This window comes from Neoarius graeffei, chromosome 16 (genome assembly GCF_027579695.1).
Source record: "Neoarius graeffei isolate fNeoGra1 chromosome 16, fNeoGra1.pri, whole genome shotgun sequence".
In the NCBI taxonomy this organism is placed as follows: Eukaryota; Metazoa; Chordata; class Actinopteri; order Siluriformes; family Ariidae; genus Neoarius; species Neoarius graeffei.
Window position 1 is genome coordinate 8,456,048 of NC_083584.1, and position 27,302 is coordinate 8,483,349.

At 42.8% G+C, this 27,302-nt stretch overlaps 1 protein-coding gene across 4 annotated transcripts in view; it reads left to right on the forward strand.

Moving 5' to 3' along the window:
- Positions 1 to 27,302, forward strand: part of tanc2a (tetratricopeptide repeat, ankyrin repeat and coiled-coil containing 2a) — a 307,566-nt gene that overhangs the window by 191,635 nt on the left and 88,629 nt on the right. For all 4 annotated transcript variants that reach the window (XM_060942455.1, XM_060942457.1, XM_060942458.1 and 1 more), the window contains one exon: positions 16,424 to 16,606. In XM_060942455.1, coding sequence (XP_060798438.1) covers positions 16,424 to 16,606 — 183 coding nt within the window. The remainder of the gene's footprint in view (positions 1 to 16,423; positions 16,607 to 27,302) is intronic.

A 27,302-nucleotide genomic window follows, 5' to 3' on the forward strand; every position in this document is an offset into this window, starting at 1 on the left:
GTGTAGTTCTTATCTAGTGTTTACACTGTTTATATTGTCTGAGTGTTTAGTCTATGTCTTGTTCTTATCTAGTGTTTACACTGTTTATTTATACTGTTTATATTGTTTGAGTGTTTAGTCTCTCTAGTTCCTGTCTAGAGTGTTTATACTGTTTATATTGTTTGGGGTTTTTTCAATTATTTTATTTTTATTTATTGCATTGCCTGTTTGCACCGTGGGTCAGAGAGGACTGAAATTTCATCTGTGCTGTATGTCGAGCATGTATAGCATATTTGACAATAAAGTTGACTTGACTTGATTAGCATATGAGGCCACACCCACATCTACTAACATCATATTTTATTCAAATGTGTGCTGTTTAATAGAAAATGAATCATTTCATACAAACATCATTGAAGTCTACTAATTAGATTAGATTGGATTTTTAGAGAGCTGTCAGACCGTGTGTGTGTGTGTGTGTGTGTGTGCGCACGCACACACTTTAATTGTCCTTTGGTGTTGCTGCTTTATTGCTTGTGAGTCACTATTTGATCCAGCAGCTTATTAATGAGGATCTAAAAGCTCTGTGGCTTTAAAATAAAATTCAAACCCTGATGAGAAGTGAAACACACACACACACACACACACACACACACACACAAATATCTGCATATGCTAGCATCCAGTAAACTCCCACACACAGTCAGTTGCCTCCTCACACAAAGTTAACACACACTTGCGTTAATGTGAGCGAACACACACATCCTGAGTCACACACACACACACACACACACACACACACACACACACACACACACACACACACGTGCACACACACACGTTATACACATGCACACAGATGCTCACACATCCCTCCTCTCCTCTCTCATCTCTCCCTGTCAGCGTTTCTCGCCCACTCTTTGGTCTCGGAGGAGCAGTAGAGGGAGAGAGATCGTGGAGTGGGTTCAGGTTGGGGTGTGTGTGTGTGTGTGTGTGTGTGTGTGTGTGCGCGCCACCCCCTCTTTCATGCTTCATAAAGTGTCTCTCCGTCCCTCCGTACAGTGAAATAATGTTTTTGGTTTTTGTTGTTGTTTTTTTTTTTTCATCCTAACCTCATCCAAAGGATAGATTTTTGGCTCGATTAAATATGTAAATGTATGTATATTAAATTACATGAAGCCTCATTTGCATAAATAGGTGTCAGTTTTGTGAACTGTGGAGATTGAAGACAAGACACTACATCAACAGATGTCACAGATAATCAGTTAAAGTTGATTTCTAATTTATGTACAAGTTTGAAGATTTTCAAAACAATGATTATTTATGCGCACAAGACTGCATCGAATTAAATATGCATAAATTTGCATCAATAATTGAAATGTACTATGTTGGAGTTAAATATTGTATCATGGTGACGACTCCGGACAGATTATTTTAAATATTCTATTTTTTATTGTTTAATCAGGAAAATACTGTACATGCGATCAAATCATACCATATTCATGATAAAAATGTTACACATTTTGTTTTACATTATATATATATATATATATATATATATATATATATATATATATATATTTTTTTTTAGCTGGCTACTTCAGATTTTCTGGAGAACCCTGAAGTTAGTTAAACACACTGTATTTTGTATATTGTGATATATAATGTGTACTGAATATCACGCATATCTTATGCTTGATATTTTAGAAGCCACACCCCTTTATTGGGACTGGCAGGCACGGGTGGCAATGAAATCTAATTTGATAATATTTCTAATATTATAATGGACAGGTGGGCGTGTGCTATCAGACTCTATCATCATTCAGGCAGTAACACTGACTGAACCAATGGTTCCGGCTTTCTTTCTCCCGTCTCTCTCAGATGCCAGCTTGGCCATGTTCCGCTGACACGGCCTCATTGGGAGATTTATCATGTCAGGGTGGCTGAACTTGAGGTCCCACAGGGATGAATGCGTCTCAGAGGCACCAATAATACCCAAGTACTATAATTCTGCACCTAGTGGTTATCGTGTCTGCCTCTCAACCAGAAGATCATGAGTTCTACTCGCAGTCGGGTCATACCAAAGACTATCATAAGTATGGTACCTGGTGAGGCAAGCCGCAATACAGATGCGAGTACAGAGTCAAACTCTCGCGGTTACCAGAAGACCAGCCCCCCAGATATGTAATGGGCAAAAGGACGAGGGCTATAGAAACACAGATGGGCACCTGGTAAGTACTGGGACAGGAGACTGCCTGGGAAAACCAGGTCCTGGCACAGGAGGGACTTTGACTTTTTGACTATAATACTACGATAATTCTTCACACCTCTGTATAGCACTCTAGTAAACTATAGACCTTTTATGTTGTGTTGCAGTACACTGTATACTACTTTAGTACTCTAGTCATTTAAATCCGTTGTACTGGAGTGTAAAACTAGTACACCCTTTAATATACTTGTAGTATGTGTCGTACTATAGTATATAATTTACCTCCGTTGTACTACTGTAAACGACATTAGCCTTTATGCATCACTATGACAGTACTATACTCCACACTTACCTCTGCAGTAGCATTGTAGTATTGCACTACTGTACACTACATAGCTTTTATATGGCACTATGGTATGGTGTTGGTGCCGTCGTCATCGTCATCATTATTGGCCAACTGCCATCAAGATCCTGGACACAATCTTTTGCCACTGGGTCTTGTCCATCATTGCTCTACCCATTTTACCAAGGAGTAGACCAGTATCCAGAACTAAGGTATCTGGATAGGTGATTGGTCTGGCTCCTCAGTTCGGGCAAGGTAGTCTCCAGAGAATGGTGTCGGAGATTGCTCGATTTTTCGCTCTGAAGCAGTGGCCAGCAAACTGGGCTCAAGCAAGTATGGTATGGTGTAGTGCAGCACTATAATGCGCTATATACCTTTTTATATAGTGGTATATTTTAGTGGACTGCAAGCTGGCCTCATGGTTAGCATGTCCGCCTCTCGATTGAGAGATTGCGGGTTCTGCTCTCGGGTCATACCAAAGACCATCATAAAAATGGTATGTACTGCTGCCTGGCAAGGCACGCTGCAATACAGATATGAGTAGGGAGTCAAGCTCGCATAGTTAACAGGGGATTAGCCCCCCACCGTAACCCTAGCTGTATAGGCAAGAGGCCGAGGGCTGTAGAAACGGAGGTCGGTGCTGCCCAATGCGCCTCAACGGCCTGGTTAGTACTGGGATGAGAGACTGCCTGGGAAGACCAGGGCATGGTGCAGGAAGGACTTTAGACTCTTTAGATACTGTAGCACCTTGTAGACCCCTGCATGTTACTGTAGTACCCTTTACATCTCTATGCATAACAATTGTAAGACAGTATAATACGGTACTATAGCAGCTTAGTATTTATTACACAGAGAATTTGTCTTGGTATCTGTGTATTGTGGCCATATTGGAGGAGCCACATGACTCCTGTTTCGGTCGTCATTTTTGGGTTGTACCATGTACAAACACGGTGCCTTCTTGACCCCGTCCGTTAAAATGGAAAGAGCAAGAATGATTCAAACAAGGAATAGCGATGTCGAGATCATTAGCTGAGTGCATCTGCAGCTCTCCGCTCCCATTAATTCATGGCATGACCAGCAGAAATGCTTAATTATTGATCACTCGCAGACTACGCCCAGGGATCACATTTCGAGACGCAGCAGACAGACACTCGGTCTCTTATTGCCTGTACTGCTGCATTATAGCGAAGTTCACAGAGAAAACTTCCAACAGGCTAGTATCATTAACCTTTTATAAAGCTCTCTCTCTCAGACATGGTGGCGTCTGTATTAATTAAAGACTATCCGAGATCTTAACGTGCTAATGCACAAGTTAGCAGCGACTCATAGATGGACTTGGCAGCTGGATTCAGTCTGTCAGAATAACACATGTATTTAATTATACAGTATATCCCGAATTTCTGACCCGTGCACTGACTCTGGACCAGCAGGTTGTGTGTTGTGCTAAAACGGAGAGCTGCGTTTTAATCTGAGCTCAACAACTGAGGCCAGTTTAAACTGAGCACAACTCTGACATTAACTTCTAGCAGAGGCGGAGCATTAAGAGGAGTCCTGAAGGTGACAATGTTGGTCTGAGATGTAATTAACCAGGGATCGGTTTGTTAGGTTTGGCTACCTTGTTTAACAGGTGCATTTACCAAATCGGTCATTTTGTAGGTATACAGTGTGTTAAGTTTGTTTTTTTTTTTTTTGTAGCTCAGCTTCTCAACATAATCCGCTTGATTGCATCATACTGATGAATGTTATGTTTGTTTTGAACTCTCCAGTGTTAAAGCGAGACGGCCTTTCGATTTCATAAAATCGGTGAAATGTAGTTCCATCTGAAATGTGGTGATTGTGATGTCTGTTTATTTCTGTAATATCTCACAAAATATCAGGCCATTCTGTTCTGTGGCTAGGAAGTTATTTAATTTGAAGGGATTAAAGCAAATAATGTGCAAGAAATCACGCAGTCAAGCAGACAGACGAAGTCCGTGTGCGCATGCCCAGGTTTACCTTCTTCTTTTGGGTTTTACAGCAGCTGGCATCCACAGTGTTGCATTACTGCCATCTACAGGTTTCCCTTTGAGCGTGCACTGACAGTTCCATCATTCTGTCACTAAACGAACAGCTGATCACACCGAGGTGCTCGCTGAGCGCCCATATTTATTAGTTTGGTCCTGCGTTTCCTTTCCTTCGTATATAACATAACGTCTTTTCTTTTTCTTGCTTTCTTTCCATTACTGTAGTTGCTCTTTCACATCCTCACACTCGCGTCCTCCATTTTTCTCTCCTGTTTCAAAGTTGTATCCCACAATGCCTTACGTGAACGGGGAAAGACCATCACGTGATGTGTGACGTAGTATCTTGAATTGGGTCATGGTGAAGCAGGAAAAAATAGTGGAGAATTTAGGGCCATGTGGCTCTAACGTCATTAATTGTTCTATTTAAAAAAAAAAACCTAATAAAATTGGAAGTCTGTGATTTGAATTCAGTAGCTTTTGGTCACTAAACAAAAATTATTGGGTGTCGGGGAAAATTGTTTTTATGACCTACACTTGAAAAATCTGAAAGGCAGTCTACCTTCAATTGATAATCCTGGAAGCTCCACCTTTACCTCCAACTTGACACGCTCTCATCTCAACTTGATTTTCCTGCTGATGCAGTGCCCTCGCTTACTAGCCTGGGCCCGCCCATCCTAAGTGTGACACAACACGAGGGCCTGTTGCGAGCTTAGTCTGTCAAGGCAAGCTATCTACAGCTCTTCCAAGCTCCCGAAAAATCGGGAGCCAATCAACTTTGAGCATCTCCAACGGCCCTGGGTAGAGGCGTGTTCAAGGCACTGACGTAGTAGAACTGCGACCGGAAGCCACAGATTGTTTACAGAATCTATGCCGGAAGTGCTTCATTCACTAGAAACATTACGAACATGGAGCAAGTTCTCATTGAAAACGGAGCAAAGAGCAGCCCTGGAGGTATTTATTGAAAGGAAGGACGTTTTCGCCTTGCTCCCGACCGGCTTCGGTAAGAGTTTAATCTACCAGTTAGCCCCGTCGCGTTGCATACGTCAGAGGAAAGAGTGATGTGATTGGTTTAAGCTTCATCACAGCCTTTTCTGGCTTCAACCAGTAGCAAACTGAGGCATTTCAGGGAGGCGGGTCAACCATGCACTTTGGGAAATGGTTGGGCTTAATATCTTTGCCAGACCAAATGCTCGCAGAGCTTTGAAGTCGTATTAGCCAGACTACTCGCTTACCATCGTGAAAACGTTTTGAATGCATTCGTTCAGCCATTCCTGCTGGCCCAGGGACTTGAACTTTGGGACCAAAAGGTTCTTTAGCACCTACGGATTATGATGATTTGGATGACTGAGAGCCTCCAGACTTTGATCACTCCTTTCATTGCAATTGTCGCTGGTCTATTGGTTAAGGTGTTGGGTTAAGAATCAGAAGGTTTAAGTTCAAGTCCTGGTCAAGTACGAAAAAAGAAATTGGGTAGAAAGGAATAGACAGAAAGACAAGAGGAAATACCATACTTGGTAGGTATAGACAGAGAGGAAGTGGATGGAAGAGAGAGACAAAAGAAGTGATGGAAAATCTTACCTAGGTTGGAAATTATGAACGAGGTTAATTTTAACCCAGCTCAAAAAAAAAATCGCAGAGGTTGAAATTTTTTGACCTGTAATATACACTTGCGAACATTAGACGGGATATTAGAGGTGTGCTGAAATTTCAGCCACTGAAAACGTTAGAAAAGGGAAAAATGTCCTACAATGAAGTGTCAAATCTAACACGGTACAAATGAAGCTAGTTACAAAGTGATTAAAAACTTTCCCATGTTCCAGTCAGCGCTCGTCCAAAGTTTGAGCTGCAGTTCAACCGTGACATGTCAGCCATTTCCTGGGTTCACTGATCAATAAATCAGTAACATGCTGTGAGCCCGGCATGCTCAGACTAAGAAAGGCTGCGTCCTGTCCGAGGCACAACAAACCCTGCGACGAGAAAGGCGCCATGACAGATGTCATGCAGGAGTTCCCCATCGGCAGAGATGATGGGGACCATAGGCAGGCAGGCTGTGTTAATGCAGTAAACATAGTATATTACAGTTATCACTTTGATCAGGATCAGACATTACCTTGACAGGGTCACTGCTTGACTGAAAATAAACCACCAAATATCAGCTCAGTGATGGTTCACTTCCTTTAATGGATGGGCTAGGGGTGCCAATACTTTGTGCAGTGCAACAGTTGGATTACATTTACTTTAAAAGACCTGATAAAATAGTCAATGAGTGCAGATAAAACAAAGGTTTATATAACGATCCAGAAGTTGATGAAGATGTTGACTGCTCTGGCACAGGAAATCATTTTCCGGGATGTCACGGCTGTTCTTCAAACTATATTCTGTTACACGAAGTCATTTTCAGTCTCCCTCTTGTCTGCCTGGCAGCTTCATTTAAAACGGAGCGACGACTGTGCACCACTTATCGATTCCCGGTGATGGACTATTATTAGTTTGTTCAGAGTGACCTGCTCTATTCGCCTGATTGAGATGATTGACAGACGATCTCATCACAGGTGACCTTCAGGGTTCTCGGCCAGATTCAGGTGCCTGTACTGTTGAGAAACTCGATCAGTGGTGCAAGTGCATTGAGAATGACCTTATTACTCAGAGCCGTGGATGAATGAGTGAGCAGGAGCTTGAATAAATGGACAGTATGGGGCTCATCAACTGGAGCTTGGACCACAGACTGTGAAGGTATCCACTATGTTGATCACTGGTGCCTGCAGGAGTGCAGCAGTACATCAGAGCCAATGGATTTGTACTTTTGATCTTCAAAGGTTGATTGTTTTGAGGATTGTACCATTAGATTCGAGGCATCTTCCTAAACGATGGCTTTCAGAGACACGTTGCATACTTGGGAAGATACAGAATTCCAAAGATGCCATTTTGGAAAACCGTGACAGCTGGATCATCCTGGAAAGAATTATACCACACAAGAACTGGAACCCTCCTCATTTGGAGGTGAAGTGAATGCATGTAACCGTCCGAATGTAAATATTGACTCGGGTCGCCAACTCTGAATATGTGATTCATGGAAACTTGTGGATTTTGAACCTTCCGAAGACATTTTTACAATGTGACCCAGACTATCAATGGTATTCATTATCTCCAGTCCTCCACACTCAACCAGGCTGAGAGACACGGACATGATTTTATGACCTGATTGGTCCAGTGCCATCTACAGAAGAAAGCCAAGAGCCTGGAGGTGGAACATATGCCACCAATGCTGTTCTCTGGACTGTTTTCTCTACTTATAACATGGATCTAGCTTTTTCAGATTTCACCTCTTCGTATTTATGGCTATGATGGTGAGGATCTTCTCAAAGGGATGATCAGTAAAAGCAAAAACCATTGGAGAACTTCCAGGTTCTACTGGACGCAATGTTCATATAGTCCTGTACATCTTGGTGAAATCAAACCCACATCTGACTAGATCACCAACGACGCTTGGTCTGAAAATGCTGATAAACAAGCGTAATGCATTGAAGAAGAAGGTAAGCTGAAGAACATGGACATGGAGGATGCTGATGCTGCTGTTCACTTAGTGCTACTTCCATCATCCACTGAGGTTCTGGAAACTGCTAATGATCTATCTATTCTAATGATAATGTCTAATGATCTTGGTCTCAATCAGAGCCTCAGTTTTGAAGTTATTAAGGTAGACACAAGGTAGAGACTGACCTTTTTCTGGATCTTGTACCCAGTCTGGGTCTGGATCTCTGTTTCAGTCTCCAATCTAGAACTTTACCCTGTTTACGATAGTACAATGAGCTGGGGAAGCCATGGCCCAGAAGAAGCGGCTATGGGACCAAAAGGTTGCTGGCTCGATTTCCTGGAGCAGCAGGAATGGTCGAAGTGCCCTTGAGCAAGGCACCTAACCCCCAACTGCTCCCCAGGCTGCTCTGGGTACGTTGTACATCGCTCTGGATCAGAGTGTCTGCTAAATGCCAATAGTGTGATGTAATATGAGGACTGGATGAGTTTGTTGTTTCAGGACAGAAATCATCACCGTATCAATGATTACGCACACGTTTTTAATCTATTTGCGCTGTTTCCACTGTACAAGTCCCTGTGAATACGTGGTTACCATAGAAACCATACCATATTAGAGTGAGTGCATGAATATACAGTAATCCTCTATGCAGGGCTACTGTTGGAGAAAATTGATCAACACCTTCGGACGAATCAGAATCGAGCCGAGGTGTTTTGAATGAAAGCTACAGAGATGTAGAGGAGTACCAACTCTGGAGTAGAACCTCCAAAGGTTCCTGGAAGTGGTTCGTCCAGTAGAAACACACATGGTTCCTGGGTTCTTGAATAGCTTCCTGTATGGAGCACTTGCATGTGACGTCACAGCCGATCCAGATTGTGACAGATGCCATCTTGTCGGTCAAATGCCATATTTCCGCCTTCTGGTTCTGCTTCTACTTCTACCTTTTCTTCTGGAAAACCCTACTATATACAATTCTACTACAATGGCTGCGGCTACAAGCTCTCCCTACCTGTGCACATTTTTTATGTTTTTTGTGTGTATTTTTGCGTGTTGTTCGTCTGTACCGGACTTCAATATCCACTACAACCGTATGGACTTACTGGACATTGGTTTCCATCAGAAAATGACGGTTTGTAGCGATTTCCATCGCATGCACAACATTCCGGACGAGATAGCGAGACCAGCGGGGTCTCCGTGGATTGTTATCGGAAGCAAAGCGAAGGAGGCGGCGCCGGGAGCGGAAGCAAAAGCGAGGCTGCAGGCAGAGCCGGCCTGTTGACTAAGCTCAGAAAACAGCCACTCAAACCTCCACTGCTCTACCTCTCCAACGCCAGATCCATGATAAACAAGACGGACGATTTGGAATTACAGCTGGAATTACCTTATTCTATTCTATAATCGGCTAGTCAGTGCTATACTCAACACTTAAGTGACTTACCCGTCCAATGAGGATTGTTATTTTCTTGTTTACAAGATGCCACATCTGAGTCGCTGACAAATCCTGAATTTCTGTAAAGAAAACTGTGCAGAGATTTATAAGCACGCAGTGCTTCACCACTGAACAGCGAGGGAAAGTTAATGAGGTAATTATACACATCCAGGTATTCCGCTGCAGTTCAAAATCCACTGACATGGTCGTGAAAACTCCGTCCGGTAAGCCATAAGGGTCACTAATCTGTAGATCGTTTATTTTAGACATATATCTAGTTATCTGTTCATTAGAAAAATGAGCCGTGTAGTCCGTCGGTTGAAATTGATATCCATTCTGTACACGAGTGCAGCAGTATTCAGCGGTGTTTTTTACCGACAAGATGGCGGCTGTGTACTTTCCGGTCACGTGACTACAAGATCTCTATAGGAGCCACACCTATGAAGAAGAATACAGGATAAAAGATTTGCTGTTTTTTTTTTTTAATATAGATGTTTACATGTTTATTCGCACCACTTTATGTAAGAACATGAGGAAGATGTTGACCTTGAGGCTTGAACAGTGGAGAGAACTTGCACATTTTTTTTTTTTCTCCCTGTCTCTGGTTTCAGGGACACAGATCTGGTTTATGTGCACATTTTATAATCGGCTGGTTTGATTAGCTGAGCAGCACACGGCAAATCAGGGGACTGTAGTTTAGCGCAGAGCTCCCACTGGACACACATCAGCGTATTATGGGTTTATGGGTTTCGGTATATGTCGGCTTTCATCGATCTTTCAAATTAAGATAGCGTCCTCACACACACACACACACACACACACACACACACACACAAACGCACGGCTCTATTTTTAACAGTAGAGACGGTGTGGATATGGAGCTGCTCTGATGGAAAAATCGGAACAAATCTCCTCCTGCCTCTCTCTTATTTCACATCTAAATCTCATTGCAGTCGGACACTGAATCTGAGCTGAGAGCGTCGTCTTTCTGAGAATAATCCTCAGTTTCAGTTTGGACGTACATCAGTGTGAGAGGGTCTAAAAGGGGATTTGATTTTGGTTGAAAGTAGTGAGATTTGATTCATACTCTTTGATCTTTTTTTTTCCTTCCCTCCCGAGTCGGGATTTTCTCCTTCTTGCAGCTTTAAACATCATCGTATCTCACATCCTCACTCCAGAGCCTGATTATTAGTTATTATACTGAGACAATGCTGCATGATGGTCTGACTGAAATATTTGTTTTTGGTCTAAAATGAGCTGTTAAATAGCAATTTATGGAAAAAAAATCCAAGAAACTGAAAACGTGTCCTGTAGTTATAAGCTAAACGCAAAGGTATATATTTGATAGAAATGTTAGTTTTATCTAAATGTTTATAAGTAGAATGTACTACTGTATAAATTAACCTGATTTTACCATTGGCAAAAGTACAAACCTAGCATAGAGCTGAAGCCTACAAAATTTTAGCCTAGCATAGAGCTGCACTCTGTTACAGTTCCACAAACTTTAGTGCGTAAATTAAAGTCTACAAAGTTTAAGGCGAAAATGGGACAAGAATCTACAAAGTTTAAAGTGCCATTCCACCATTGGATGTATTTTTTTGGCATAAAATACAATACAGTGGTGCTTGAAAGTTTGTGAACCCTTTAGAATTTTCTATATTTCTGCATAAATATGACCTAAAACAGCATCAGATTTTCACACAAGTCCTAAAAGTAGATAAAGAGAACCCAGTTAAACAAATGAGACAAAAATATTATACTTGGTCATTTATTTATTGAGGAAAATGATCCAATATTACATATCTGTGAGTGGCAAAAGTATGTGAACCTCTAGGATTAGCAGTTAATTTGAAGGTGAAATTAGAGTCGGGTGTTTTCAATCAATGGGATGACAATCAGGTGTGAGTGGGCGCCCTGTTTTATTTAAAGAACAGGGATCTATCAAAGTCTGATCTTCACAACACATGTCTGTGGAAGTGTATCATGGCACGAACAAAGGAGATTTCTGAGGACCTCAGAAAAAGCGTTGTTGATGCTCATCAGGCTGGAAAAGGTTACAAAACCATCTCTAAAGAGTTTGGACTCCACCAATCCACAGTCAGACAGATTGTGTACAAATGGAGGAAATTCAAGACCATTGTTACCCTCCCCAGGAGTGGTCGACTAACAAAGATCACTCCAAGAGCAAGGCGTGGAATAGTCGGCGAGGTCACAAAGGACCCCAGGGTAACTTCTAAGCAACTGAAGGCCCCTTTCATATTGGCTAATGTTAATGTTCATGAGTCCACCATCAGGAGAACACTGAACAACAATGGTGTGCATGGCAGGGTTGCAAGGAGAAAGCCACTGCTCTCCAAAAAGAACATTGTTGCTCATCTGCAGTTTGCTAAAGATCACGTGGACAAGCCAGAAGACTATTGGGAAAATGGTTTGTGGACGGATGAGACCAAAATAGAACTTTTTGGTTTAAATGAGAAGCGTTATGTTTGGAAAAAGGAAAACACTGCATTCTTGCATAAGAACCTTATCCCATCTGTGAAACATGGTGGTGGTAGTATCATGGTTTGGGCCTGTTTTGCTGCATCTGGGCCAGGACGGCTTGCCGCCATTGATGGAACAATGAATTCTGAATTATGCCAGTGAATTCTAAAGGAAAATGTCAGGACGTCTGTCCATGAACTGAATCTCAAGAGAAGGTGGGTCATGCAGCAAGACAACGACCCTAAGCACACAAGTCGTTCTACCAAAGAATGGTTAAAGAAGAATAAAGTGAATGTTTTGGAATGGCCAAGTCAAAGTCCTGACCTTAATCCAATGGAAATGTTGTGGAAGGACCTGAAGCGAGCAGTTCATGTGAGGAAACCCACCAACATCCCAGAGTTGAAGCTGTTCTGTACGGAGGAACGGGCTAAAATTCCTCCAAGCCGGTGTGCAGGACTGATCAACAGTTACCACAAACGTTTAGTTGCAGTTATTGCTGCACAAGGGGGTCACACCAGATACTGAAAGCAAAGGTTCACATACTTTTGCCACTCACAGATATATAATATTGGATAATTTTCCTCAATAAATAAATGACCAAGTATAATATTTTTGTCTCATTTGTTTAACTGGGTTCTCTTTATCTACTTTTAGGACTTGTGTGAAAATCTGATGATGTTTTCGGTCATATTTATGCAGAAATATAGAAAATTCTAAAGGGTTCACAAACTTTCAAGCACCACTGTATATTTTATGACAACATGACTAGACAGAGAAATCTTTTAGCTTCAAAATGATATATCAAACAATTTTTTGACAAGTATATTAATTTTGCGACCAAAGTCACCTACCCTTTTAATTTCCGCGCGGTAGTGAAACGTGATGTCATCGGCAGGTTCCCCTTCTTGTGTACCACGTCACGTGTGACGTGGCACAGATTATCAGCAATGGCGGATAGAACGCGATTGTCAGCTTCGGAAAAGAAGCGAAGGAAAATAGCAAGTGATGCCCAAAGGAGACGGTCGATGGTGAATATCGGCACAGCAATCGACAAGTGGAAATCGCGTTCTATCCGCCATTGCTGATAATCTGTGCCACGTCACATGTGACGTGGTACACAAGAAGGGGAACCTGGCGATGACATCACGTTTCACTACCGCGCGGAAATTAAAAGGGTAGGTGACTTTGGTCGCAAAATTAATATACTTGTTGTTGTCAAAAAATTGTGTTTGATATATCATTTTGAAGCTAAAAGATTTCTCTGTCTAGTCATGTTGTCATAAAATATATTGTATTTTATGCCAAAGAATACATCCAATGGTGGAATGGCACTTTAAGGCTGAGAAACTGAAGGTACAGTGGTAGCGTAGACTTAAAATCTACAAGGAACAAAGCTGACAAATCAAAGGTGAGCAAGAATCTACACAGGGCTGAAATCTCTAAAGATTATGACTAGCATGGATTTAAAATCTACCAAATTTAAAGCTAAGTGAAGTGTGTTTATGTCGCAGTTGAGCTGAGGAAAAGAAAACAGCAATGATTCTTGGGAGTTTGTTTAATTAAGGTACTTCAGGTTCAGAAAGATGTATGAAAGTGTGTGTGTGTGTGTGTGTGTGTGTGTACACTCCATTCATGAGTTTCTGTATTTACTCTCCTCCTGCTGCTGCCATCTGTCGCTGGCTGGCCGAACAGTCTCAGCACGGCCACTTCCTGTCTGACGCCATCACATGACGCAGTGCAACTGCAGTAGCAGTGAGACACTGACCCTTCGTCCATCACTCCAGATCCTGGTGTGTGTGTGTGTGTGTGTGTGTGTGTGTGTGCTACAGAGAGAGGGAGTATGAAAAGGAAAAAGGGTAGTGTAGATGGAAGGAAAGGACCTGAGAGGGAGGAAAGGCCAGAGAAATGGCTTTGACGTCAACACAGTCCACAGTCTCACTCTTACTTTTTTTTTCTTTTACACACACACACACGCACACGCAGCATGTTTCTAGCAGATTAAATTTTCATCAGAGCTGAAATAAATAGTGACTTTATAATGTCTCACAGATAGCGGCCATGCCGCCTTCATTAAGAGACTGGCAGATCCAAAGGCCACGCCTCCTTCACCTCTTTCATTAAGGCAGATCCAAAGGCCACGCCTCCTTCACCTCTTTCATTAAGACTGATCCAAAGGCCACGCCTCCACCACTTTCATTAAGGCAGATCCAAAGGCCACGCCTCCTTCACCTCTTTCATTAAGGCAGATCCAAAGGCCACGCCTCCTTCACCTCTTTCATTAAGACTGATCCAAAGGCCACGCCTCCACCACTTTCATTAAGGCAGATCCAAAGGCCACGCCTCCTTCACCTCTTTCATTAAGGCAGATCCAAAGGCCACGCCTCCTTCACCTCTTTCATTAAGGCAGATCCAAAGGCCACGCCTCCTTCACCTCTTTCCTTAAGGCAGATCCAAAGGCCACGCCTCCTTCACCTCTTTCCTTAAGGCAGATCCAAAGGCCACGCCTCCTTCACCTCTTTCATTAAGGCAGATCCAAAGGCCACGCCTCCTTCACCTCTTTCCTTAAGGCAGATCCAAAGGCCACGCCTCCTTCACCTCTTTCCTTAAGGCAGATCCAAAGGCCACGCCTCCTTCACCTCTTTCATTAAGACTGATCCAAAGGCCACACCTCCTTCACCTCTTTCATTAAGACTGATCCAAAACCATGACTCGTTCACCTCTTTCATTAAGGCAGATCCAAAGGCCACGCCTCCTTCACCTCTTTCAGTAAGACTGTTCCAAAGGCCACGCCTCCTTCACCTCTTTCATTAAGGCAGATCCAAAGGCCACGCCTCCTTCACCTCTTTCATTAAGACTGATCCAAAACCATGACTCGTTCACCTCTTTCATTAAGGCAGATCCAAAGGCCACGCCTTCTTCACCTCTTTCATTAAGGCAGATCCAAAGGCCACACCTCCTTCACCTCTTTCATTAAGGCAGATCCCAAGGCCATGCCTCCTTCACCTCTTTCATTAAGACTGATCCAAAGGCCACGCCTCCTTCACCTCTTTCATTAAGACTGATCCAAAGGCCACGCCTCCTTCACCTTTTTCATTAAGACTGATACAAGGGCCACGCCTCCTTCACCTCTTTCATTAAGACTGATACAAGGGCCACGCCTCCTTCACCTCTTTCATTAAGACTGATCCAAAGGCCACGCCTCCACCACTTTAAGACTGATCCAAAGGCCACGCCTCCTTCAACTCTTTCATTAAGACTGATACAAGGGCCACGCCTCCTTCACCTCTTTCATGATTAAGGGATTAGCGGCAGGCTGCCAGGTCGCACTGTTGTTGATTTTAAAAGTAACTCAGTAAATTCCACAGGGAAATGAATCCTTAAGTCTGAGTGAAAAATACTGTGGCGAGCGTGCAGCGTGGAAGAAGAATCTGGAGACAGAAATCTTAGTTTCTCGGTCGTTAGCCTGTAGCTCTCGATAGCACTGGCTTGACTGCTTTATTAGCATTCGCGAACACTACTGATGAACGCTACACCGGCTGGAAGGTGACTTCACTGCTGCGCTGATGGCGCCGACTTGCGGTTAAGCTCGCGTTGGCCTTTGAGAAGGCCGGGGGTGATAAATTTTTGGTCCCTCTCATTCTAAATCAAAATCTGATTGGTTAATCAGTCATCTGTCACTTCCTACATAAACACACACTGCCCTGGCCTTCTGTCCCGGCAGTGAAGTCCTAGCCAATGAGTGAGCAGCTCTAAACTCTTCTCAGCCTAGAGACAACAAACAAAGCAATCTCATTGGAGAACTCGATTTTAATGTTTTCAGGACAGTAACCCTTTCATTCCTGAAGCTAATTTGATAGAAAATGAGACCAAATTAGAAGAGAATAATTATAATGAAATAATGAAAGAAATGAAATACAGCATTTGAAATGCTGATATGTTTGGGCTTCTCTGAAGGACGAGAAGGCTCTGACGCTTCCCCTCTGACAGAGGCCACGCCTCCTTCATTAAGCGACTGATGGGTTCAAAGGCCACGCCTCCTTCATTAAGAGACTGATGCGTACAGAGGCCACACCTCCATTAAGAGACTGATGGGTACAGAGGCCACACCTCCTTCATTAAGACTGATGGATAGAGGCCACACCTCCTTCATTAAGAGACTGACAGATACAGAGGCCACACCTCCTTCATTAAGACTGATGGATAGAGGCCACGCCTCCTTCATTAAGAGACTGATGGATACAGAGGCCACGCCTCCTTCACTGGGACCTTACTGTTTCTCATTATTATGGCATCTTGAGTCCTCATTTCTTTTCACTAGAAAGTCTTTACTTTTTTGTAGAAATTCACTCTTTCTTTCTCTTCTATCAAAATTCTATAATCTATATAAACATTATTAACTCATGTCTAATGTGTGTGTGTGTGTGTGTGTGTGTGTGTGTGTGTGTAGGTGGGCCCCCAGGGGACAGTGAGTGTGTGTTTGAGGGTGATTATGCCGTGTCTCCTCTCCCGGTGACTGACGGAATGCAGCACATCCGCATCATGGAGGGAGTGTCTCGCTCTCTGCCCTCCTCACCGCTCCTCTCACACCAGGCCCTCAGCATGAGACTACAGCCACTCAAGAGACTCCCGGGTAACACATACACACACACACACACACACACACACACAGAGCACTAAAAAACACGTGTGCATTGCTCATTGATTTACACTTTAAAAAATATATCCAGTATATAAATCCTATATATATATATATATATATATATATATATATATATATATATATATATATATATATATTTTTTTTTTAAATATAGCACACTTTTAATGAGGGAAATATCGACATAGTGCATGTTATCCCCTCCGGAGCGATCAGACTCTGTATATCGAATAGGAATTTATACCCATGTTTATAAGTAAAATTTGAGAATTTTTTTTTTCTTTTACAAAAAAGTCTAACATTTACTGGCGCTTTATCCCGAGAGCTGCACTTCACAAAGTAGCCACAAGGAGGCTCTAACTCACAGCTCTGTTCTCTTTCCTCTCTACTGTATCTCTCTTCTCTCATTTTCTGTCTTACTCATTCACTCTCCCCAGCCTTCTTTCTTTCTTTCATTCACTTCCTCGTTCAGTGACTCGGTTAACGTGAATCTGATCCATCGGAGTACGGAGAAATCGCAGTGCGGTTCCTCCGAGAGGCCGCCGAGGCTGCTTAGGAGCAGAATAGAGTTGACGTTTCTCCTCCACCTCGAGATAGGCCTGTGTCGGGGCGCTGGGCCATCGGCTCATGGTGCGAGTGGGACTCGGGGTGAATGTTTCAGGTAGCCTGGAGCTGTGCTGCCTGGACACACCAACGAGGTCGAGGTTCAGAAACTCGGACACTCACTCGTTGCACTTTGTATACTGATTTGCCAAAAATCTTCCACATGCTTCAGCTGCTTTGAGGTCGAATCCAACCATAAGATCTTTCTCACATCATGACCGGTGCGGTTACTTTAAGCTTGTGCGCGAGTCTTGGATCTAACTCCTGACGCACACGCTGAGCTGATAGTGTGTGTGAGTGATGCTTTACTTTATTATGTCTCCTCAGAAATGCTTTAACACCTCCCCGAGTCGGAGACGTTGCACTCTTTCCTGAAGTGTGAGTGAGTTACAGGGTGGTAAAACTCACAGACACATTAGTCACGAGCTCTTAACATGCAGCGCAAAACCCAGCACTTTTTCAGGAAAGTGTTGGAGCGTAGTGAAGACTGGGAGGAGGAGGAGGAGGAGGAGGAGTCTTGTGTCAGATAGAAGAGATTCGGCCTCAGCTCTGTGAAACCTACAATTTGTCCGAGAAGATCTGCCCGTTACAGTCGGTTGGGAGATGGGGAGCCAATACTTTTGCACACCACCAGCTGGACCGCGGTCAGTAACTGTAGGTGTAACTGATACAGCGACATGTTGTCATGGCAACGATACCATTTGACATGTAGAGCTCATTCAAAGCATCTCTCTCTCTCCGTTCTTTTCTTTCTTTTCTGTTTATTTCCATCTTTTTCCTAGTACTGTCTTTTTTTGGTCTCTTGTGTTTTCCTCTGGTTCTTCACTTTTTCTTTCGAACTTTGTTTCTCTCTTTTCTTTCATTCTCTCTGTCTTTTTCTGTCTCTTATATTTTCCTATCTCTTGCTTAACATTTTTCATTCTTCCATCCTCTCTCTCTATCTTGCTCGCTTGATTTTCTTTCATCCTTTCTTTCTCTCTCCCTTTCTCCATCCCTCCCTCCCTCTCTTTCTATCTTTTTCTGTCTTATATTTTCCTATCTCTTGCTTAACATTTTTCATTCTTTCTTTCTTTCTTTCTTTCTTTCTTTCTTTCTTTCTTTCTTTTTTCCATCTTTTTCCTTTTACTGTCTTTTTCTGTCTCATACGTTTTCCTCTGATTCTTAACTTTTTCTTTCTAACTTTCTCTTTTTCTGATCTCTTACATTTTGCTATCTCTTGCTTAACATTTTTCATTCTTCCATCCTCACTCTCTATCTTGCTCGCTTGATTTTCTTTCTTTCATCCTTTCTTTCTCTCTCCCTTTCTCCATCCCTCCCTCCCTCCCTCCCTCTCTTTCTATCTTTTTCTGTCTTATATTTTCCTATCTCTTGCTTAACATTTTATATTCTTTCATCCTTTCTTTCTCTCTTTCAATTTTCTTTCTTTCTTTTTCTTTCTTTCTTTCTTTCTTTCTTTCTTTCTTTCTTTCTTTCTTTGTCTATTTCCATCTTTTTCCTTTTACTGTCTTTTTCTGTCTCATACGTTTTCCTCTGATTCTTAACTTTTTCTTTCTAACTTTCTCTTTTTCTGATCTCTTGCTTAACATTTCTTTCTTTCTTTACCTATTTCCATTTTTTTCTATCTCTCATATTTTCCTCTGGTTCTAAACATTTTCTTTCTCACTTTGTGTCTCTCTTTTCTTTCATTCTCTCTGTCTTTCCTATCCCTTAACATTTTTTATTTTTTCATCCTTTCTCTCTCTCTCTCTCTCTCTCTCTCTCTCTCTCTCACACACACACACACACACACACACACACACACACACACACACATACACACTTTCCTGCTATTACACTTTCGCTCACACTCATTTTTCCTCCCTCGCTCTGTCGCTCCTGCCCTCTCACCCTCGCTTTCCTCCTGGCTGTAAATAGCCTGCGGGACTTTAGGCAGCTGGGAGCCGGAGAGGTGGGACGTAATTGCACGAGGCACGAATCCGCCTCACTTCCTGTCCCAGGTGGCATAGCGACTGCCACCTGATCTCTCTCTCTCTCTCTGTCTCTCTCTCCCACTCATCTTGAGCACAAGTTGTTTTTTCGCGTACATCCATCCTTGCAGTGTGTGTGTGTGTGTGTGTGTGTGTGTGTGTGTGTGTGTGTGTGTGTGTGTGTATCAGGAGAGCAGCAGGACAGATCCTGAGCGTGGATTTGTCTGAAGCGGTGAGACTCTCAGTGCTTGATGTGTGTTCTCTCTCTTTTCTGGACGTGATCTTACCCCTGAGGGATCAGGTGCTCCGAGCCGCCTCTGATCAGCGAGCCTGTTCACGGTCGCGTGATGTTGTCATATCGTGGTATTATTCCACATTTCATGAAGCTTTTCAGTTATGGATGGAAGTAAAGCATGTCTTCTGTTCATCATCTCCTCCTGTTCGTAGTGGTTTTTGTCCTGGAGTGATTTTGGCTTTCACACTGAAGCGTGTGATGTAACGGGTGAAACGTGGGTGGCGTCGGTTGAGCGACGTTCCCGATGGAAACCCTGAAACGTGGGAGGTCTGGTTATATAACGACACGTCACGAACTGGCTATAGATTCTTCATTGAGTCGTATCCTATTCCTGGCTGCGAGCAGCATCCCTCCTGGTGCTCAGGGATAACGAGCACTTCCTTCAGCGCAGCATCACGCTGTACGTGTGAGAGAACGGATACCTGCAGTCGGTTGGTCAGCTAGCGACGCGCAGAGACGAGTACCGTTGCTCTTATCCAGTGATACGGAAGGCTGTGACGACTCCTGAGCCGGAGCAGGAGAAAACCAAACGGCTGTGACGCACCGACACGACTGCGGCTCAAGCAGTATGTGATTTTACTTTGTAGTCTTGTCTTTTTGTGTGTGTGTACGGTACTTTATTTCAGTTGAAAATTCTTTTTATGACCTAGACTTGAAAAATCTGAAAGGCCGTCTACCTTTCACTAAAATGATGTGGAAATGTTTGTATTTTAGTTGCTTTCTTAAATCACTTGATGTGCTGTAAGATAACGCTGTGTTTGGAGTGAGATCGAACTTTCGGATCCTGAGGATGCCAGGTGGAAGGGGCGAGATGAGCTACAGTACAGTGATGGAATTTAGCAGACGCTCTTATCCACAGCGACATACCGTACAACACACCCAGAGCAGCCTGGGGTGCAGGTGGGGGTTCGGTGCCTTGCTCAAGGGCATTTCTGCTGGTCTAGGGAATCGAACCACCAACCTTTTGGTCCCAAAGCAGGTTCTCTAACCGTTAGGCCATGGTGTGACTCCGTCTCTGCTGTCAATCACAGTAATAATTAGGGATGTACCGAATCCTGATTTTTAAGGTTCTGCCGAATACCGAATCCACTGCTTAAGATTCGGCCGAAACCGAATACCGAATCCTACTCCGAACATCAGCTAGTACATTAGAATGCAGTGAAAAACATTGCACATTTCCTTTTCTTAATAGTAAGATACTTTATCCAGAAGGAATATTTTATTATTTTATTTTAAACTGTAAAAACAGGCAATAACTTCTGCCACTATTTTATATTTGAATAGTCACACGTGGAGAACACCACTGAAATCTCATCTCATCTCATTATCTGTAGCCGCTTTATCCTTCTACAGGGTCGCAGGCAAGCCGGAGCCTATCCCAGCTGACTACGGGCGAAAGGCGGGGTACACCCTGGACAAGTCGCCAGGTCATCACAGGGCTGACACATAGACACAGACAACCATTCACACTCACATTCACACCTACGGTCAATTTAGAGTCACCAGTTAACCTAACCTGCATGTCTTTGGACTGTGGGGGAAACCGGAGCACCCGGAGGAAACCCACGCGGACACGGGGAGAACATGCAAACTCCGCACAGAAAGGCCCTCGCCGGCCCCGGGGCTCGAACCCAGGACCTTCTTGCTGTGAGGCGACAGCGCTAACCACTACACCACCGTGCCGCCCCACCACTGAAATGTTCAGCTTAAAGTCATTCAGCGTCCAGGCTGTAGTGTACTGTCCATCATAAAGAACAAAGAAAAAGAGCAAAAAGTGACATTATTGCTAAAAGAATAAGGCCCGTCAGTAACAGTGAGCCGTTGCTAAAGTGCTCTTTGTTGAACAAAAAATAAAAAGTAAAAAAAAAAAAATCTCTGCAGATAGAATTCAGCAAAACATAGCACATTTACATTTTAACTCTTGCATACATGTAAGCCGACTTAATTTACAAACAAAACGGTGATATTTAATGCCGAATCTGTTTTCCTCAGAAAAAAAAAAAAACTTACTGGGGATCTTGATCATGTTTAATGCTTCCACTCATGGAACATAAATTATAGGCTATTTCACTTCAATTTCAAGCACTTACAACTGTCGGCTTAATTAGATACATTAAACAAAGTGTAGCACAAAAAACTCGAACATGTCTCCACGTAGGCTATTTTATTAACAACCTAGTTCTATAGCTAGCGTTGGTAATGGTGGTCTGAGTACCACTTTTTACCTGTGACTGTGCGGTTGCGGTACCTGAAGCCTCACTGACGTTAGACTCGGCCGTGCACAACTCGTACTCCGTCGGATGCTTTGAGTGAAGATGTTTTAACAGCGGAGATGTTGTGTACTGTTTAGCATCTTTCCCACCACGAGACAACTCTGTACTGCAAAGTGTGCATGTTGCGCGACTTGAATCTCCCTCTTTCACTTGAAAGTACGGCCACACAACACTCTTTCAGCTCACTGCTTCCATTTTCGATTTCGACTCCAAGCACAATGGAGGCTATCTTCTCTTAAACATTGACGATGTGATCACATGCATGTGCGCCGCACGTAGGATTCGGTTCGGTCGGCGCTCTAGGGTTCAGCCGAAACCGAACCCCTTTAAAAAAGGCCAAGATTCGGCCGAATCCAAAACCGAATCTTGGATTCGGTGCAACCCTAGTAATAATCGTCAATTGTTGGCATCTGTAAGGTCGTGTATGTGGAAGAGGGTGGATAGCAGTGCTTTCCTCGGAGTGTGTTAAGCTGCCCTGTGACACGGTGTAACGATCTCTGGGCTCGTTTGGTTTTCCTGTTTTGTCTTGGCTCCTCCCACCTGTCTCACCTGGTTCAGCCTATAGATAGTTTTCACTGACGTCACGGCATTCCGGGGAACGCCCCCCAGCGGCCATCTTGAAGGGCAAACAAAACGGACCATCGCCACTACTGGCTACATGATCTCGGACGAATTTATGAAGTTATATAGTCAGTTTTCTAAAATAAAGATCAATGTCGGCAAAATCAAGCAAACAGAAGTATATAGATACACATCTCATGGTATGCAGCCAAACTGGCCTTGATTGGGGGAATTGACCCCTACGGAGTGGACAAAGATGCATTTTCAAGTGACTATGCAGGGCTGCCAAAGCCTGAAACTGCCAAAGCCTGCTCCAAAGCCTGAAACTGACTTCATCAAACTTTAAAGGCTGTCTGATATATACAACTTTATATATTCACAGCGCGCCTTTTGGCGGATGCCGCCTGAATTGCGCAGATCCAATTTTTTTTTTTTTTTAGGGGGGGCGTTGGAGTGTCTGATCATAATTTCAAAGTAAATTCTGTATTAAAATTTCTAAATAAGCAAATCCGTTACAGTCCATGAAACAGGAAGTATAAGGATGAGAAAAACACAGTTTAAATCGGGAAGCTGCGCACATTTGCGCAGTCCTGCACACCGCTCAGGACTACAGAATAGACCTAAAATGTTTTTCAAAAATGACTTTTGCGTGAGTGAAGTGACAAGTTTCAAATAGAAACGTGACAAACGAGCGATATTAAGTGTACATTACAATGTAAACGTACACTCAGCGGTTCCAGTTAGGCATTCTCCACAGATTGTTTACACGATGTTTTGGTCTCCAAAAACAAACTTAAACACAATTGATTGTTTATTTAAACAACTTGCCACTTATAAAATGATCGGAGCAGACTTTGCTGTGTTTGGAAGGCTGATAATCCTTGCGGTTGATTCTCGCAAGCCATAGATTTCTCCTTTGTATGCTGAGTTTCTTTGTTTGCTCGCCTTCGTGCTCCCGTACAGTGGGAATTCCATAAAAGCTCCGCTTGACTTCATCATCTGACCTATTACGACAGCCGTGAATACAACAAGTTTGCACCATTGCTAGCTTTAAATAAATGTAAATAATATATAAATGAATGTAACTCGCACGCTACAATGTGTGCTCAGTGACCCGTACGGTAAGCTAGCCCTCCAAGATGGCCACCACCAGGGAATCCCCGACTCTGTGACGTCATGTGAAAACTATCTATATACAAGATCAGTTTGGCAGATACCGGGGGGGGGACAAGTGGCAGCTCTCCTTTTTGGGCCGTCTTGGTTTGTGGGGGGTTTTTTGGTCGCGTTTTTTTTTTTTTTAACCAGGTCACTGCACGTTGTGTTCCACTCATCCAGACACTTTCCTTACACTACTGATTTACTGACTATCCATCCTTGACCCATTTGCTTATTTTGTTTGCCTTTAATTCTTTCTTTAGTTTAAAGTGCTAGTCCTACGGAAATGACATCATAAAATCCCGGGTTTTCTGTGTGTGATCTGCTCAAATAGGTTGTAAAGTTCATCAATAAATTTTTAAAAAATTGGTTCGAAAAAAAATTTTTGCATCTGAATTCTGTTCCAAAAATCACTAAAAGCTTATCCGCCTTTAGATCGCAGGGATTTTTATCGATCAGCGGCGCTGCGTGTGCGACATCATACGCGCCACTGCCTTCTTTTGTAAAGCTACACAACTTTACAACAACAAGGACGAAGAAGAAGTGACTCAGAGTCAGCACGTTCTGGTTTGTTTTAGATCAGTCTGATCAGATCCGTCGTCTATCGGAGTTATATTTGGCCACATAGAAACTACCTGAGAACGTTATTGATCTGATTAAGGACAACTAATCAATTCAAGCAACAGGCTGAACATGAGCTGGACACTACCTGTGCGGCGGCGAGCTCTTTGGGACGGCGTTTCTGACTTCTGTTTCCAGATCGTAGGAACGGCTCCGCCTACCAGCCGTCGCTCAAATCCTTTGTGAATTTGCCTCACAAATTTATCTTTTTCAAAATGTATAGAGCAGACACCAAACCGTCCTGTCGGCTTGAAGTTACCTCTCGAACCCAGGCATTCTGTAAGTGTCCTGCTGACTTTGGGCTGTAACGGATCGAAATTCCGCTTTTTTTTTATCAGCTACACTTGAACTGCCTTGAACGACACACCTCTTAGGAGACACGCTTTGGTTTTGGAATAAAAAAAAATTGTTAAAAACATGCTGCGTATTGTAAAGCAGACGAAGCCTGAAATGCCGTGAACTTTCAAGCGTTGCGCATACGACGTCACTTCCTTTGAATTAACAGTAACTTCCCAGGAACGCGTTTGTGTAATGGCGAACTCAAAGAGCCAAACTTTACCGGCTAAATAGAGCATGTTCCCGGGCTCATGTTAAAATACAATTTAGACAGTAAACTATTGAACATGTCTAGTTTTATAAGGTATAATTTCCAGTGACTGTGATGACCTGGCGACTTGTCCAGGGTGTACCCCGCCTTTCGCCCGTAGTCAGCTGGGATAGGCTCCAGCTTGCCTGCGACCCTGTAGAACAGGATAAAGCGGCTACAGATAATGAGATGAGATGAGAATTTCCAGCAATGTCATTTTCGTAAGACGAGCACTAAGTTTCGTTCCAATAAATCCTTGAGTTTTCTAATTTAAAGACACGTCCCCTCCTCTTTTGTTATGAGCCGGGTCGTAACACACGGGATAAGCAGCCGGTTGAAGCGATGCGATTGGCTGGATTCAGGAGGAAGCATGTGGGCAGGAATTGGCAGGTGACGTGTTAAAAGCAGTGAGTGTGTCTAAAGACGTCTAAAATGAAATCACATGATGTGTGACTTCCATACACAGCGAAGATTACGCTTTGGTCAAGTTGTTGGATTGTTGCGTGTCACAATGAGACTGATGGTCATTAGATCGTTACAAATTCTGCAGCTTTACATCGGCGTATCAGACGCTCGCTGGCTGTGCTGTGAAAACTGTCCATGCAGACGCTCATTTAAGTTTCCAAATCTGTCATTGTTTAACTCTTGAATATTTTCTATCATTAAAAAGCTTATAATCTCTCTTTCCAAAGAAATGTACCTGGTTAAGATCTGTTCAGTGCTTTGGGAGGAACGGCAGGTTGAATTCGGTCCAACAGAGTAAAAACTCTGCTCGCGGGACGTCGGGAAACTGCCGGTGCTTTTCTTTTTGAGTCCCGGGAAAGTGGTCAGTCTCTCTCTCTCTCTTCTGATTACTCGTGAATATCAATCAGATCACTTTTATAGGGATGTTCTCTCGCTCTCACTGTTTCTGATGAAGGATTCAGCAACATTTTCCCTCTGCTAGTTTTGATGTTCTGATTCACTGAAGACTTTGAAGTGAGTTTTCATAGCTTTACCTACTTATTTTTTCAAATCAAACTGATTCCTGTAATTAAATAAGTGTTTTAGAATATAACTGGAGTTGTTGTGATGAAAAATATTGAGATCTTAGTGGCCGGAATGAGATTTTAAAAACCCGGAAGTCAGAAACGCGAGTGTCGATTTCAGTTGAGTTAATGTGAATTGTTATTGGATGCGGATCAGACAGGTTTTTTGAGGTTCACCTCGAAAGCTGTGAATATTAATCAAAAGAATAATTTATATTCTTTCATATAAACACTAGTAGGCCTTACTGAGAAATACAAAGCCCTACAGAGCACAAAGAGGGGATTAAAAATAATCTTTTTTTTATTGAGTGTACCAATTTAACATTTTTATCTAGTTAGCATAATCAATACTTTATATATACACAAGTGCTAATTTGCATAATTTGTTTTTACTAATTTTTCAAACTTTGTATTAGTATACAAACATCTACAGTTAGGTCCATAAATATTTGGACAGAGGCAACATTTTTCTAATTTTGGTTCTGTACATTACCACAATGAATTTTGAACAAAACAATTCAGATGCAGTTGAAGTTCAGATTTTCAGCTTTAATTCAGTGGGTTGAACAAAATGATTGCATAAAAATGTGAGGAACTAAAGCATTTTTAAACACAATCCCTTCATTTCAGGGGCTCAAAAGTAATTGGACAAATTAAATAATTGTAAATAAAATGTTCATTTCTAATACTTGGTTGAAAACCCTTTGTTGGCAATGACTGCCTGAAGTCTTGAACTCATGGACGTCACCAGACGCTGTGTTTCCTCCTTTTTAATGCTCTGCCAGGCCTTTACTGCAGCGGTTTTCAGTTGCTGTTTGTTTGTGGGCCTTTCTGTCTGAAGTTTAGTCTTTAACAAGTGAAATGCATGCTCAATTGGGTTGAGATCAGGTGACTGACTTGGCCATTCAAGAATATTCCACTTCTTTGCTTTAATAAACTCCTGGGTTGCTTTGGCTTTATGTTTTGGGTCATTGTCCATCTGTATTATGAAACGCCGACCAATCAGTTTGGCTGGATTTGAGCACACAGTATGTCTCTGAATACCTCAGAATTCATCCGGCTGCTTCTGTCCTGTGTCACATCATCAATAAACACTAGTGACCCAGTGCCACTGGCAGCCATGCATGCCCAAGCCATCACACTGCCTCCGCCGTGTTTTACAGATGATGTGGTATGCTTTGGATCATGAGCTGTACCACGCCTTCGCCATACTTTTTTCTTTCCATCATTCTGGTCGAGGTTGATCTTGGTTTCATCTGTCCAAAGAATGTTCTTCCAGAACTGTGCTGGCTTTTTTAGATGTTTTTTAGCAACGTCCAATCTAGCCTTATCTAGCTTTATTCTTGAGGCTTATGAGTGGCTTGCACCGTGCAGTGAACCCTCTGTATTTACTTTCATGCAGTCTTCTCTTTATGGTAGATTTGGATATTGATACACCTACCTCCTGGAGAGTGTTGTTCACTTGGTTGGCTGTTGTGAAGGGGTTTCTCTTCACCATGGAAATTATTCTGCGATCATCCACCACTGTTGTCTTCTGTTGGTGTCCAGGTCTTTTTACATTGATGAGTTCACCAGTGCTT